Raw genomic sequence first — 12,626 nt, forward strand, 5'->3', positions numbered from 1 at the left:
TTCTTATTATTTATAGTACTAGATAAGAGCAATAATATAGTAATATATTCTATTATTAATTCTATTTATTAAGTCTTTTACTATAATATTAATTACTAAGTTATAATCTATTAGTAGTATTAATATATGATAATAAATAATTAAATCAAAAAATATTTAACTTATTATTATTAAGATAATAATCTATATAATAAAGAGACTTTAAATATTGTTTATAGATATTTTTAGTAATATTAAGATTATATAGAGTATTTTCATAATATCTAAATCTTTATTTATTCAATCCATTCTATTTCTAGGCTTTTAATCCATTATAAGAGCTTTTAATATCAAAAATTAAACTATAATTAAATTAAAAAAAATCTCTATTAGATTTAAAAATATTATTAATAGTTATATAGCTAGATTAATTCTAATCTATAAAAATATCTATCTATTTTCTAGCTCTAAATCTAGATAATAAGTCAATAATTCATCCTATAGGATCTATTATTTTAATATTTTACTATAGCTTTTATCTATCTAGTAATAGAATTACTAAGAGAAATAGCTAGAGAGATTATAGAGATAATTTTAGAAGAGATTATAAGAAAGATTACTAATAAATAACAGTTTTCTTTAATTAATAATGATGTTATTAGTTATACTATACTGAATATACTATTGATTAATAATATAATTACTTTCTATATAGAAATTCTTCTAAGTTCTGTAATGATTCAATTGATTAACATTTTAATAGATTAATAATATAATTATCTATTTTATTAAGTTTATTAGGCTTTAACTAGAAAACAGTAATATCAATTAAAGGATTATTAGAAAAGAGATAATGCTAGATCAATATAAAAGAAAAATTAATATATTTAAATTAATATAGAATTACTTCTAGTATTAATATGTTCTAGCTATTTCTTTTTTATTATAGTTTATTAATAGTATAATCTTAAAAAAGATAGATAAAAATAGTAGAAAAAGATATTATATCAATTTTTAGATATATTATTATTGATTATAATAAATATAATATTTTTTAATCTAAATCTCTATAATAGTATGATCCTTCTCTAAATATAATAAGATTATGTTTATATTTATAAGCCTAATAATATATACTGTTAATTAGAGAAGAAAGTAATCTAAAATAATATTATTAATAATTAGATTAGCTATCTCTTCTATTAGATAATCTATTATCTAGATTATGAGACTCTATACTAACTACTTTTTAAGAATCTTTAATCCTGTTATCTTTTATTTATATTATAAATATACTATCTTTTTTTATATATTATATTTTTTATAGATAATATCTATTTCTTAGAAATTGATATATATATATTCGCTTCTTTGACTAATATATATAATATTTATATATATATTTAATAATTCTATTCTTAGCTATTAATATTATCTATATAAGCTATAGTTAAATATTAATAATAGATTAATAGATTATATAATCAATATATATATATATATATATATAGAAAGAAAGAATAATATTATTATTAATCTATTATATTTAGCTAAATATATATTCACTAATTAGTTAGAATAATTATTAATAATAAAGTTATAATAATAATATCAAAATTTATACTACTGATATATACATATTATATTGATAAAAGTAATTTAAGGAACTACATAATAAAAACTAATAATTATTATTAATAAGTGCTATAAGATAGTGTTATAAATAGTATTATAAATAATATCACAAGTAATATCATAGATAATAATATTATATATAATATTATAAATAGTATTATAAATAGTATTATAAATAATACTACAAGTTATTAATAATATTATTATCCACTAATCTCTATTATAAATAATTATTAATAAATTTAATACTAATATCATCAATATAATATTGATTAAAGAAATATATAATTCTTATTATATATTTAAATAATAAGTTGTCTCCTATATTCTTAAAAATTTTTTAATTTGAAACCAGATTATATAAAAAAAATATAGATATAATAGAAATTTAAATATAATTAATATTAAAAGAAATAAAATAAATAATCTAAAATTATAAATATAAAACTTACTTAATAAATATAATATTAATATTATAAATTTAAATTATATATTGCTTTTGATTATTTTTTAAATTTTTTAATTTAAAACTAAATTATATAAAGAAGATGCAGATATAATAGAAATTCAAATAGATTAGTATAATATTAATATTAAGACTTTATTGATGTCATCTTTCTAATTCTATTTTTTAGTGATATATAACTCCATTAATTAATAAGATATAAGAATAAAAAGCATATTATAAGATTTATTAAAAGAATAATTTTCTCTGATATTAATTTCTTTTATATATATCAACTTGGTGCGGAGCTGTAGATCTTGTAAACGGATGGATAGATAATTAAACTCGCGAACTCAATATTTAAAAGAAAAAAATATTGATTAAATTAAAAATTAAAATCAAATTTTTAATATTACTTAGCTATTTTATAAATAATTTTAATTTAATAGATTCATAAAATTTAAAGAATAGATTTAGAATATAAAGCTTTATAAATATATTAAATATTAAATTATTAAAAATAAGTTTATAAAACTATAATAGATTGACTTAGAATTATATAAATTTATAAACTTTAAGAATAATTTATAAAAAATAATTTTATAAAAGATATTTATAGTAAATAGATCTAATAAGAGTATATAATATATACATTATATACATCATATATATTGTATATATAGTATATAATATAGATATAGTATATACTGTATATATTATTAATAATATTTAGTTAAGCTGACTAATTAATTAGACTGAAACTGGTGGATTTCCCCTGTGGTGCCTAAGGCTGCCACTAGTTAGTTAGTCTTAGTCCTCTCGTATGACGGGAACTCCAATGAACTAACTCTTCTTCCGCATAATCCTGCACCAGAAACTAACTGAACTATTATATATCAGAAGATTTATAAAGTTTATAAAGTTATAATCCTTACTATTCTTTAATTATAAGATAAAAATATTTTTAATTTTTTATTTAATATTTTATATATCCTTCTAAATTTTAAATAGCTAAATCTAGAAATTATTACAATCAGATATACCAATTTTTATATTAATTAAGATTAATATTAATAAGATAAAGAATATAAAACAGAAATCTAAATATAATTAGTATCTACTTAATATTATTCCCTTTTTGAAACCATACTAGCATAAAATAAATAGATTAATTATTAAATATCTTAATAATAAATAGGTCAATTAAAAATGAAAAATATATTTAGAATCTGGAAGAAAAGAACTTTCTAATAGTATTAGTAATATAGATATATCAATTGTATTTATAGTTGTCCATAACCATACATTTGCCTTATAGAATGACGAGATAGGCAACGCCGAAACCGTCACAGTCAAACTCTCATCAAAAAAGCCTATAAAATCAGTCACTTTAGCAATGTAGACGTGTTCCTTACTATCAGATTTCGCGATACCAGGAACATGAAGACATTTAGTGCTGATAGCACCGGCATTTGATCCTTATATGTGTTACAGCTGGTATGGTACTGAAACTTGTATATTCTAAAGCTAACACAACCTGGAAGGCAGCTATGGTAAATGTTTAATCTGGAGCAGCTCTCCAAATAGGTACTTGTTACGCATACCCGCAGGTGGTGGAAAGACTTCAGCAAGATCACCCTGGAGAACGCTTTCGATGTCGTATAACTGTTCATGCCCTGTCATCTCGAGAGCGTGTGATAACTCAATATCCGCTATCGAACCTGTGCCAGCCCCTATTTTGTCCAGAAGAACCGTTAGTACACGAGCTCCGCGTCCCGCGACATTACTCCAGCTACACCTGTGCAATCGACTGATGCATCCCCTGGCGAGATCCACGTGGGTCTGGAAAAGAGTATCTGTCGGAGGTCGATGGAGTATATCCAAGCAAAGGACTACACCTGCCGAAGCACAGTAGGCTTCATCGATCCAAATAGTTGGGCCTTCCATGTCTCTAGTCTGTACCTCTTTGAGAATCGTTTTTGCCGCCGCCAAGCAAGTCGACTGTGTTGCAGAAAAGGCAGCATTCTCAAAGCTTTTCCGGAGGAAAGCCCTGTGGATCATGATCATCTTGTGCGCAAAGCAGATTGTTAGACTTCGCCGCGCCCAAGGTATCCAGTCAGGCCACACGGGATCGATTGGCTCCACGATGTGAAAGTACTTTGGCATTGCCTTGGTTGCAAGGGTGCGTAGTCGGTAGTCATAGTCGAGAGTGTGTTCGTATTTGGTTAGCAAAGTGGATGACCGAAGGACGGCTTCGTGATGCTTGGCCATCAGCTTCGCAATTTGGAATAGGTAGTTGGTGTAACTGACATAAGTGGGACAATTCTCGTCGATGAGATCCATGGTTAGAAAGTTTCGGTTTGCCGGTTTGCAGGATGTGAATTGTAGTGGATCGATGATGTGACTTTCCGAAAAGGGAAGGGAAATCCAGTCTTGCACGCAGAGTTGAAACCACAACCGCCGCCCAGTATCTCGCTGAAGTAGCTTATACTTATCTGCTTCTGATGAAGTAGAGGTCACAATGTCAACACGAGCATCGTGACTCAGCTGATCCAGCCCCAGGCCCCTCGCAATCTGAGTAGCAGCTCCACGGAGAACCGAGAGCTCTGCAGATTGATCAAGGATATGTGCTGACATGGCCAAGGTGGCTATTGCCTGTACAGAATAGATGTTCCGTTTGGCTGAGTAGTTGGCCTTGTTCAAACAGTTAATACATGCTTTGAACCAAGCCGCGGCGAGCTCTGAAACCTCGACACAGTGAAATCCCCATTCCTCTATCTCAGCACTCGGAGCACAAACGAGACTGGCAACCATGATGGAAAATAAGAGCGCGATCCATTGGAGGTCAAGTTGCGCGATATCCAAAGTTGCACCGTCCGTTTCATCCCGTATAGCACTCTGGAGTTCGCATTGGAACGTTGGACCGTGATAGGAGCCGTGATACCACAGCAAGTACAGTTCATGGTAGTCAACAAGGTAGTAGATTTGATGCTTCGAAGGTAACAGAGCCTCAAGGTAATCATCGTACGGTGCTGAACTGGGATCCAGGTTTGTTACATCTCCACCACCCAGACCCGATAACTTGCGGTTCCGAGGGGAAATTGGAGACGCAAATGAGTAGTGTAGCCTTGGATGACAGGCCCAGGCTGCCGAGTGGATGTGGTCTCTCGGTCGCGAACAGTTGATGCCTCTGTATATTCATGATGTTTCTCATAATTAGCGCACGCCGTTCCGCTTTGCAGTTGTGCTAGATAGAATTACTTACTTCACAGTGCAGTTTCGACAAGGCAAGGTTTTATCACATCGGACCTTGCGACGGGTGCATTCTACACATGCTAGCCGCTTCCTGTAAATGGAGAAACTCATGTTCTTATATTAATTGAATTATTTTTTCTGAGCCACAGTGCTAACATAAGGCCTTATCCCGGAATTCACCGATTTATTACCCTTGAAATAATGATGATATGAAAGCGCGTTGTCGTGGGCCAAGGGTATAGGTCCTGTAAGGGGAATTTTCTTAGATTAATCGTTGCTCGGCCGAGTCTCTGAGGAGCAGATAGGGCCAAAGGAGAATGCTAGATTCCCAATCATGGGCTATAGTGAATGGGATTGGTAGCTAGGGAAGTTTTAAGAGCAATAGATGGTGCTGTGAATAGAGAATCGGCAAGTATCGAGCCACGATGTGCATCGAGCGCAGAAGAAAGGAATTATGAATCTGGGCGATAAGCAAGCACTGCCTTTCTGGCCGAGGTAATCTAGCGCCTTAGGCATCAGAGCTCGCCGATAAGCCTCGGCCGAGGGTGGGGCTCTCTTTCTCTCTTTCTTTCTATGCATCGCTCAATCGGCCAATTTAGATATTCGATCTAGCGATGAGATGGTTATTTGTAAATTAGGTGGTGTATCTGATAGTAAACGTAGAGATTTAAGCCTATAATTATTGACTGCTTCTCTACCAGCTTCTCTTTCACCTGAGTCCAAAGTCTTAGGCTACCTATAGATTCCTTTACATTATAATGTATTTGTTTAAAGGATAGTCTTTTTACTTTTGATTATCAGACTTCTTGACGGTTCTAAAGTGCGTGTCTCTAGGATAGTGGATAGTATTATGATTATCAAAATAAGATACGCCTACCCCCTTATCTATAGATATCGGTACGCGATTTTGACAGAAGAATCGATGGAATTATTTCCTGGCTTGTCGATGTCACTGAAAATGTTGGCTTCTTTATCATTGTCGACCACAGCTTATCTAATGACGACATCGAAAAAATCTTCTCTAAGTCCTAGCAGTTTTTCAACCTTCTTAACCATATTAAAGCGAATTTCTATGGAGCTCGAAAAATGCAGAACAAAAAAAAGAACTTATAAATCTATCCGTCTATAGGAATGCCTAATATAAAGGAGTCATATTAACTTTAGTTTGATAAAAATATGAAAGATATTGAGATTGATAAAAGCTATCTTGCTGACTTTCAAAAGATTTCTTTTGAATTTATAAGCCGCATTTAAGAAGTCTTAGAAAAGCTTATATGTTATTTTACTCTTAGACTGGGCTTTTCCGAAGATTTCTGTATTAAAGTATATGATATGTTCTGATTAAACTCTCAGACTATCTATTGGTTATATACTATTTTGTCCTACTCTGAGATTCTGGTGGAAATGTCAATCATTGAGTGTGTGTATGGGATTTCATTATGTTGATATTTTTAAAAGAAGGTCGAAGTGGTTTGAAGATATATGCTGATTGTAAATTAGTAATAGAATTTAGTATTGGTAATACTTGGATCACAATTGAGTTATAGATGGGAGAAATTATGTATAATATTGGTAATCTGCTTATATCATAGTCTGATGATCACTTTGTATTGATCCTCCATTGTGTTAAAACCCCTAGCGAGCCTAAAGATTTTTATAAAGACTGATATAGTATTGTCTCATAGCAAACGCGATGGAATAAAATTTTACAACTTTATAAGAAAAGTTAAAATCAATTAAAACTTCTTTGTGTGTCACTAATATACGTAGCAGGATTCAATAATATAGCCCTTTTAAGTATTTAGAAATTGTAAAATTTAAGAATCGTAAATTAGAATATGTAGTATTACTATTGTTTTATAGGATGCATTAAAATATATATTGGAATATCCATTGATTGTAGGACTGGTTATTTAATTAGTTGATATTTAAATACTTTATTTGTGTTACTAATTTGTCCAGCCAGGTTAAAAGGAAAGTCTGATAGAGAAAACTTTTCTTTTAAGATTTATAATGTTTAAGCTTGATTTGATATGTAGCTATTCCAAATTAGTTTCTTGATACTCAATCAAAGACATAGGAGTATGTCACCTTTCCCCAGATTCATGTCGGATACTATATTCCTTCTATCTGGGTGGTTCAAAGACAGCCTTTAGTTATTTGCTAGCCAAATTGCAATTCCAATTCGTTTCTCAACACAGCCTTCAACCCTTCCAGCGTATTATGGTGAGCTCATTCCCTTCGAAAATGTCCGTCGCAGGCTAACGTATTCTCAGAGTAAGCTTCTATTTTACCTAAGTCTTGGACCAGAACGTGATTGACACTCCAAACTACTGTGCTGAATACCTGATGAGGTGAAAGACGAATAGATATAAACTAGCAGATTGTTATTTATGGTCTCAAATGGCATAACTATCGTAACATAATATATCTTCTCTTTAAAACGACTGTTTATATCTAAGTAAGAGATGCTCCCGTACTGTATACTTCTCTGTTGCCGAGCCATCAAGTGGTTCAACGAGGAATTCTGGATTTCCATCAAAGAAGAACGGGACCGAGTATCTCTCCTGGCCACTTGTGTTTATAACTCGATGGATGTTAGACTTGTAATGTCCACTGGTCCAGGTTTGCAGCAAATCTCCGATGTTTACCACAAATGCATCGCTCCGTGGTGGCACGTCAATCCATTCCTTCGTGGATTGATTCAGAACCTGCAAGCCAGAGTTTCCATCTGTGAGCAAGATAGTGATGGCACCAAAGTCGGTGTGCGCACCTGCGCCTACCATGGTGTTGTCGTTGATGTCGGGGTGCGGAGGGTAGTGGAGCAGCCTGACAGTGGCAATAGGCTCACGGCAGAAGTCTTTCATGATACTGGTGTTGCTGATGTTGAGGCCTCTAGCCAAGAGGTCTAGGATGCGAACCGCGAGTTCGTGCATTGCTGTGTGGTATGAAAGTAATGGAGACTTGAACTCTTCCTCGGGCAGCAGGTTTGTCTCTGGCCAAATATTTGGCGTGCAAAAGGGCTTGTAAGGTGGTTGCAGTCCAGGGATCTCACGGCTGAAAAAATATCCCTATAAGTTAAAATATCTTAGTATTTTTTATCTCAGTTTGATCTTTTTAGTTTCGTTTTATGCTGGTGTTTCGCACGATCCAACGTAATGATCATCGTTCAGCCAGAAATGTGGAACGGACTTACCTCCTTTAGATCTGGTTTTTTCCCAGCTTCGAGAGTTTGGGACCCAAATGTTTCGTAACCAACCCCTGGCTTGGCTTTCAGTTTCAGCTTTTCTTCTTCTCCCAGAGAAAAGAGGGCTTTTGATGCGCAAAGTACGGAATCCTGCATCTTTTGCGATATACCATGGCCGACTATCTGAAAAAATCCACTTGTCGAACAAGCCAAACGGATTTGGCTGACAACAGAGTCAAGTTCATCTAAGTCTCTATTATTATGTAGATAAGCGCTCATGTCCACGACTGGGATGCTGAACTCTGGCTTCCTGCCAACCATTGGTACCGTCTCCATGAGAAATAAAGGTCTACACGCAGTGATCATCAAAAGACTTCTTCTTGTGCTTGCTATCAATTCATGCAGATGCTAAAAATATAAAGAAACTGGCCTAGTTACTGACCTTTCGTCAGTCGCCTTTTGAAACGCCTGGTTGGCGATGGGTCTGGCATTCGATTCCGGGGATGGCCAGTCGGATCTGCATTTTTTTTATCGTGAGCCTGTAGATGGGGAGGGCTGCTTATCGTACGAGCCTGTATCGTGACTCGGCCGCAATCTTATCCTGAATGATCTTAGATAACATATGTACTGTATTAATCATGCCACGCCCCCCTTTTGGACTCGGGTTTCCTCGTATCACAAAAGTGGGGTGTGGCACGATTAGCACGACCAATCTACAAGGATTCTTATCGTACCAAGTAAAGTCGGGAACTTGCGCAATTATAACAAGAGGACCGATATCGGTAAATGTCGTATCACCAAACCTTTGTTCGCCGATGCACCCATATATGATACACCGGTCGCACTGGAGTTATGGCTAGCTGTACCCACCGTGAGACTCGCAGGAAGCGAGAGACATGTATAGAGTGTTCTCTGCGACAGCAAAGATGCGATCGTCAAATACCGTGCGAGCGATGTGAAAAGAGAGGTGTCGCTGAAAGGTGTACCTTGTCATGGGACGAACAGAGCGACGAGTCAGCTATCGAGGCAAAATGTATACCCCCAGCAACCGCAACACTGATTCCGTCGCAACCTCGTCGCAATTTTGAACCCGGCCCTAACTGATGCACACAGTCCGAGATCTAATATTAGACTTCCTTATTCTAATGATGTACCCGAAATTTCCAATAAAGCGCTTTTAGACTTGATAGAGAAATTGAACGCGAAAATTGACCACCTGGAATCCGCACTTTAAAATAAACAGAGTATGGTCTTATCGCAGGAAATGTTTAATAAACCAGAATTACTTTTGTCATCGCCTGTATGCTCGGAAACCCCACGGAAAGTTGAAACTAACGTGATCAAAAAAATAAAGGCTTAAAAGTAGCTTTGAAGTTAAAGATGCTGCTACTATTCTGAAATTCTTAGCCTAAAGTCAACAGAAAGATCTCAAATACCAGAACCTCGTCACTACACATGGTAAAGTTTCATAATATTCCTTTTAAGGCATTGACACAGAGAATAATATATTGTTAAACTTTATAACGAACTAGTGTGCTTACTCAACAACAATTGAAAAAATAAAAGTAAATTCAAATCAATTAGAAATACAAGCCTGAGTTTCCTATAACTCATCTATCTACCTTAATTTATATGCGAATCTATACTATTATTTATTATCAAAGATTAATTAACTTAAACCAATATTTATTACATCCAATAATCAAATTTCCAAAGGTTTTACGCTTATCCAAATCTAGTTAAATAGTTTCATTTTTAATATACCTTCTTAGAGATAAAATAACAATAATAAAGCTATTATTTCTATAACAAATATCCTATCTTAGTTAATCCAAGATATTTGATGAATATTTCCTACTATTACAATGCCAGCTCGCCTATCCAACCCACCAACCTACTCCCCTAATCTAACCAAATATAACCATAGTTACATTTTAATACAACTCCAATAAAAGCTATCCAGCTGCAAGAATCCTATTATAGCTCTTTAAGCTACATCTTATCCTTAATTCTACACCCAGCCCTGTCTATCTACCCATCCACCTATTCTGACCAGTCAATCGTCAATCCTCAATCCCATCCGCGTGCCGCACCTTGACACCTACTTTCTTTTTATTAATATCAATTTTATAAGTTTATTAACTAACATATCTATAATAATAATCTATTTAATATTTAATCTATCTTTTTAAATCTTTTATCAAAATTAATAATTTATAATATTAATATATTTTAATTTTTATTATAAATTAAGATTCTTTATACTTTACTAGTTGAACTATTTATTGATTATTATATTTAATAGTAATTAAATACTTTAAATTAAATCTAATAGCTTTAAATAGTCTTTTCTAATAAAGAGTTGTTTTTTTATATTAAATAATGCTAATAGTTCTGCTTTAATAGTTGAAATTATAATAGTCTTTTATTTTCTAACTCTTTAATTGATTAGATTTTTAATTCAGTTTTATCTAAATATCTAAATACTAGTGGATTTCTATTAATAATATTAATATATTTAGGGTTAACCCTAATCCTTTATAATTATTATTAAGTATATAATCATTTCTAAAGTAATTTTTCATAAATTAAATTTATATTTTTTAAATTAGGATTTTGTTTTAGATATTTTTATAAATATTATAATAAATTCTTAATATTTAAATTATTATCTAAGAATTATCCAAATAATAATGATATCTTTTCTATTTTTTATTTATATTTTTTTAGATTATATTGTATAACTAATAGTTAATCTATCTATTAAAGAAAATATATATATATATTTCTATTTTTATTCTATAATATTCATTATTATCTATTTATTTTTTCAGCATATTTTAATAATTAGATAGAAAATTATAATTTACATAATTAATTTTAATATATTTTTAAAGATAAAATCTAACTATAGTTAAAAATTCTTTAATATAATTCAGTTATCTGAATAAAAACTGGATCAAATTTAGACTAATCTAACTATAATTAATAATTCTTCTTTAGCGTGGTTTAGTTTTGGTTTAGAGAGTTAGAACCATTCAATTTTTAGTTCTGGTTTTAATATTAAGGACCAAACCGAACCGATCTACTTTTGGGTTTGGTTCAGAAACTCAGGACCAGAACCGAACCAAATGACAGCCTAGATAGATATATCTATCTATTTCAATATTATAGATATATCTATCTACTTTAATATTATATATAAAGCTTTTCTTTATATTATTATCTAATATTATAATTACTAAAGTGATATTTAATATGATAATATATATATATTAAATATCAATATAATTTAAAACTATTTCTTTATCTTTTAATTCATATTTACTTTCTTTTTTAGATTCTTTATTTTTCTTTTCAAAAGCTTTATATCTCTTTTTTAAAATCTATTTATATATTTTATTCAATTATAAATACTTTTTATAAACTTTTTTAATCTTTTTTTTTTATTTCTAAATCTAGTTTCTAATCTCTATTCTACTTAAATAGATTTATATATTTATATTTAATAAATGGATACTCTTTTTTATAGATATATATCACTTTTTTATTATTTTTTTTTATTTTTTTTTCTTAACTTTTTATTCATCACTATTAGATTTTCCTTATAACGTTCCAAATAAATTATATATTAAAGTATTATTAATCTAAGATTAAGATAGCCTTATAATTTAGATAAAGATAAAAAACTCTATTAATAATTCTCTCAATTTAGGAAGTTTATGATTTTTATCTTATATTATATAAGGTATATATTACTTATAATAGAGATTATAACATTCTAATACTATATTCTTTATTATTAAAATGAAGTCTAATTTATATATTTTTCTTTATATATTAAATATTTAAGTTTTTATATACTTATTATATATTTCTTTTACTTTTTTATCTATTTATTAGAATTATTAATCTATAATATATTATAAATTTAATAATATCTATCCTTTAATATTTTAATATTTTATTATACTAATATAAAGAATATCTCTTTCAATCTTTCTAAGTATTCTTTAATATCTTCTATATTCTAAATATAGATATAATTCTTCTAATTAAATGATTATATAATATTCTTCTATATAATATAATTTCTGGCATTATATATGTTAAATAGCTTTATCT

The 12,626-nt window shown here is 30.5% G+C and overlaps 3 protein-coding genes across 3 annotated transcripts; 1 reads left to right on the top strand and 2 right to left on the bottom strand.

Annotated features, from left to right (window-relative positions):
* Positions 1-3,607: 3,607 nt before the first annotated feature.
* On the bottom strand, positions 3,608-5,425 carry BGW36DRAFT_424919 (uncharacterized protein; the record flags this gene model as incomplete). The annotated part of the gene is made up of 2 exons (XM_046220038.1): positions 3,608-5,249; positions 5,325-5,425. The coding sequence occupies 2 exons, from the start codon at positions 5,423-5,425 to the stop codon at positions 3,608-3,610; spliced, it is 1,743 nt and encodes a 580-aa protein (XP_046073784.1).
* Positions 5,426-7,680: 2,255 nt separating this feature from the next.
* On the bottom strand, positions 7,681-9,103 carry BGW36DRAFT_373323 (putative 2OG-Fe(II) oxygenase family oxidoreductase). Its single transcript, XM_046215572.1, has 2 exons — positions 8,511-9,103; positions 7,681-8,385 (listed from the first exon to the last, which is right to left on the bottom strand). Exons 1-2 carry the CDS (start codon positions 8,865-8,867, stop codon positions 7,753-7,755), a joined length of 990 nt encoding a protein of 329 aa, XP_046073785.1. The 5' UTR covers positions 8,868-9,103; the 3' UTR covers positions 7,681-7,752.
* A 59-nt stretch (positions 9,104-9,162) lies between these two features.
* Positions 9,163-9,810, top strand: BGW36DRAFT_373326 (uncharacterized protein). The gene has a single exon (XM_046215573.1). The coding sequence runs from the start codon at positions 9,354-9,356 to the stop codon at positions 9,603-9,605; it is 252 nt and encodes an 83-aa protein (XP_046073786.1). The 5' UTR covers positions 9,163-9,353; the 3' UTR covers positions 9,606-9,810.
* The last annotated feature ends 2,816 nt before the right edge of the window (positions 9,811-12,626 follow it).

The sequence above is a fragment of the Talaromyces proteolyticus genome (genome assembly GCF_021365285.1).
Source record: "Talaromyces proteolyticus strain PMI_201 chromosome Unknown BGW36scaffold_4, whole genome shotgun sequence".
NCBI classification, from domain to species: Eukaryota; Fungi; Ascomycota; class Eurotiomycetes; order Eurotiales; family Trichocomaceae; genus Talaromyces; species Talaromyces proteolyticus.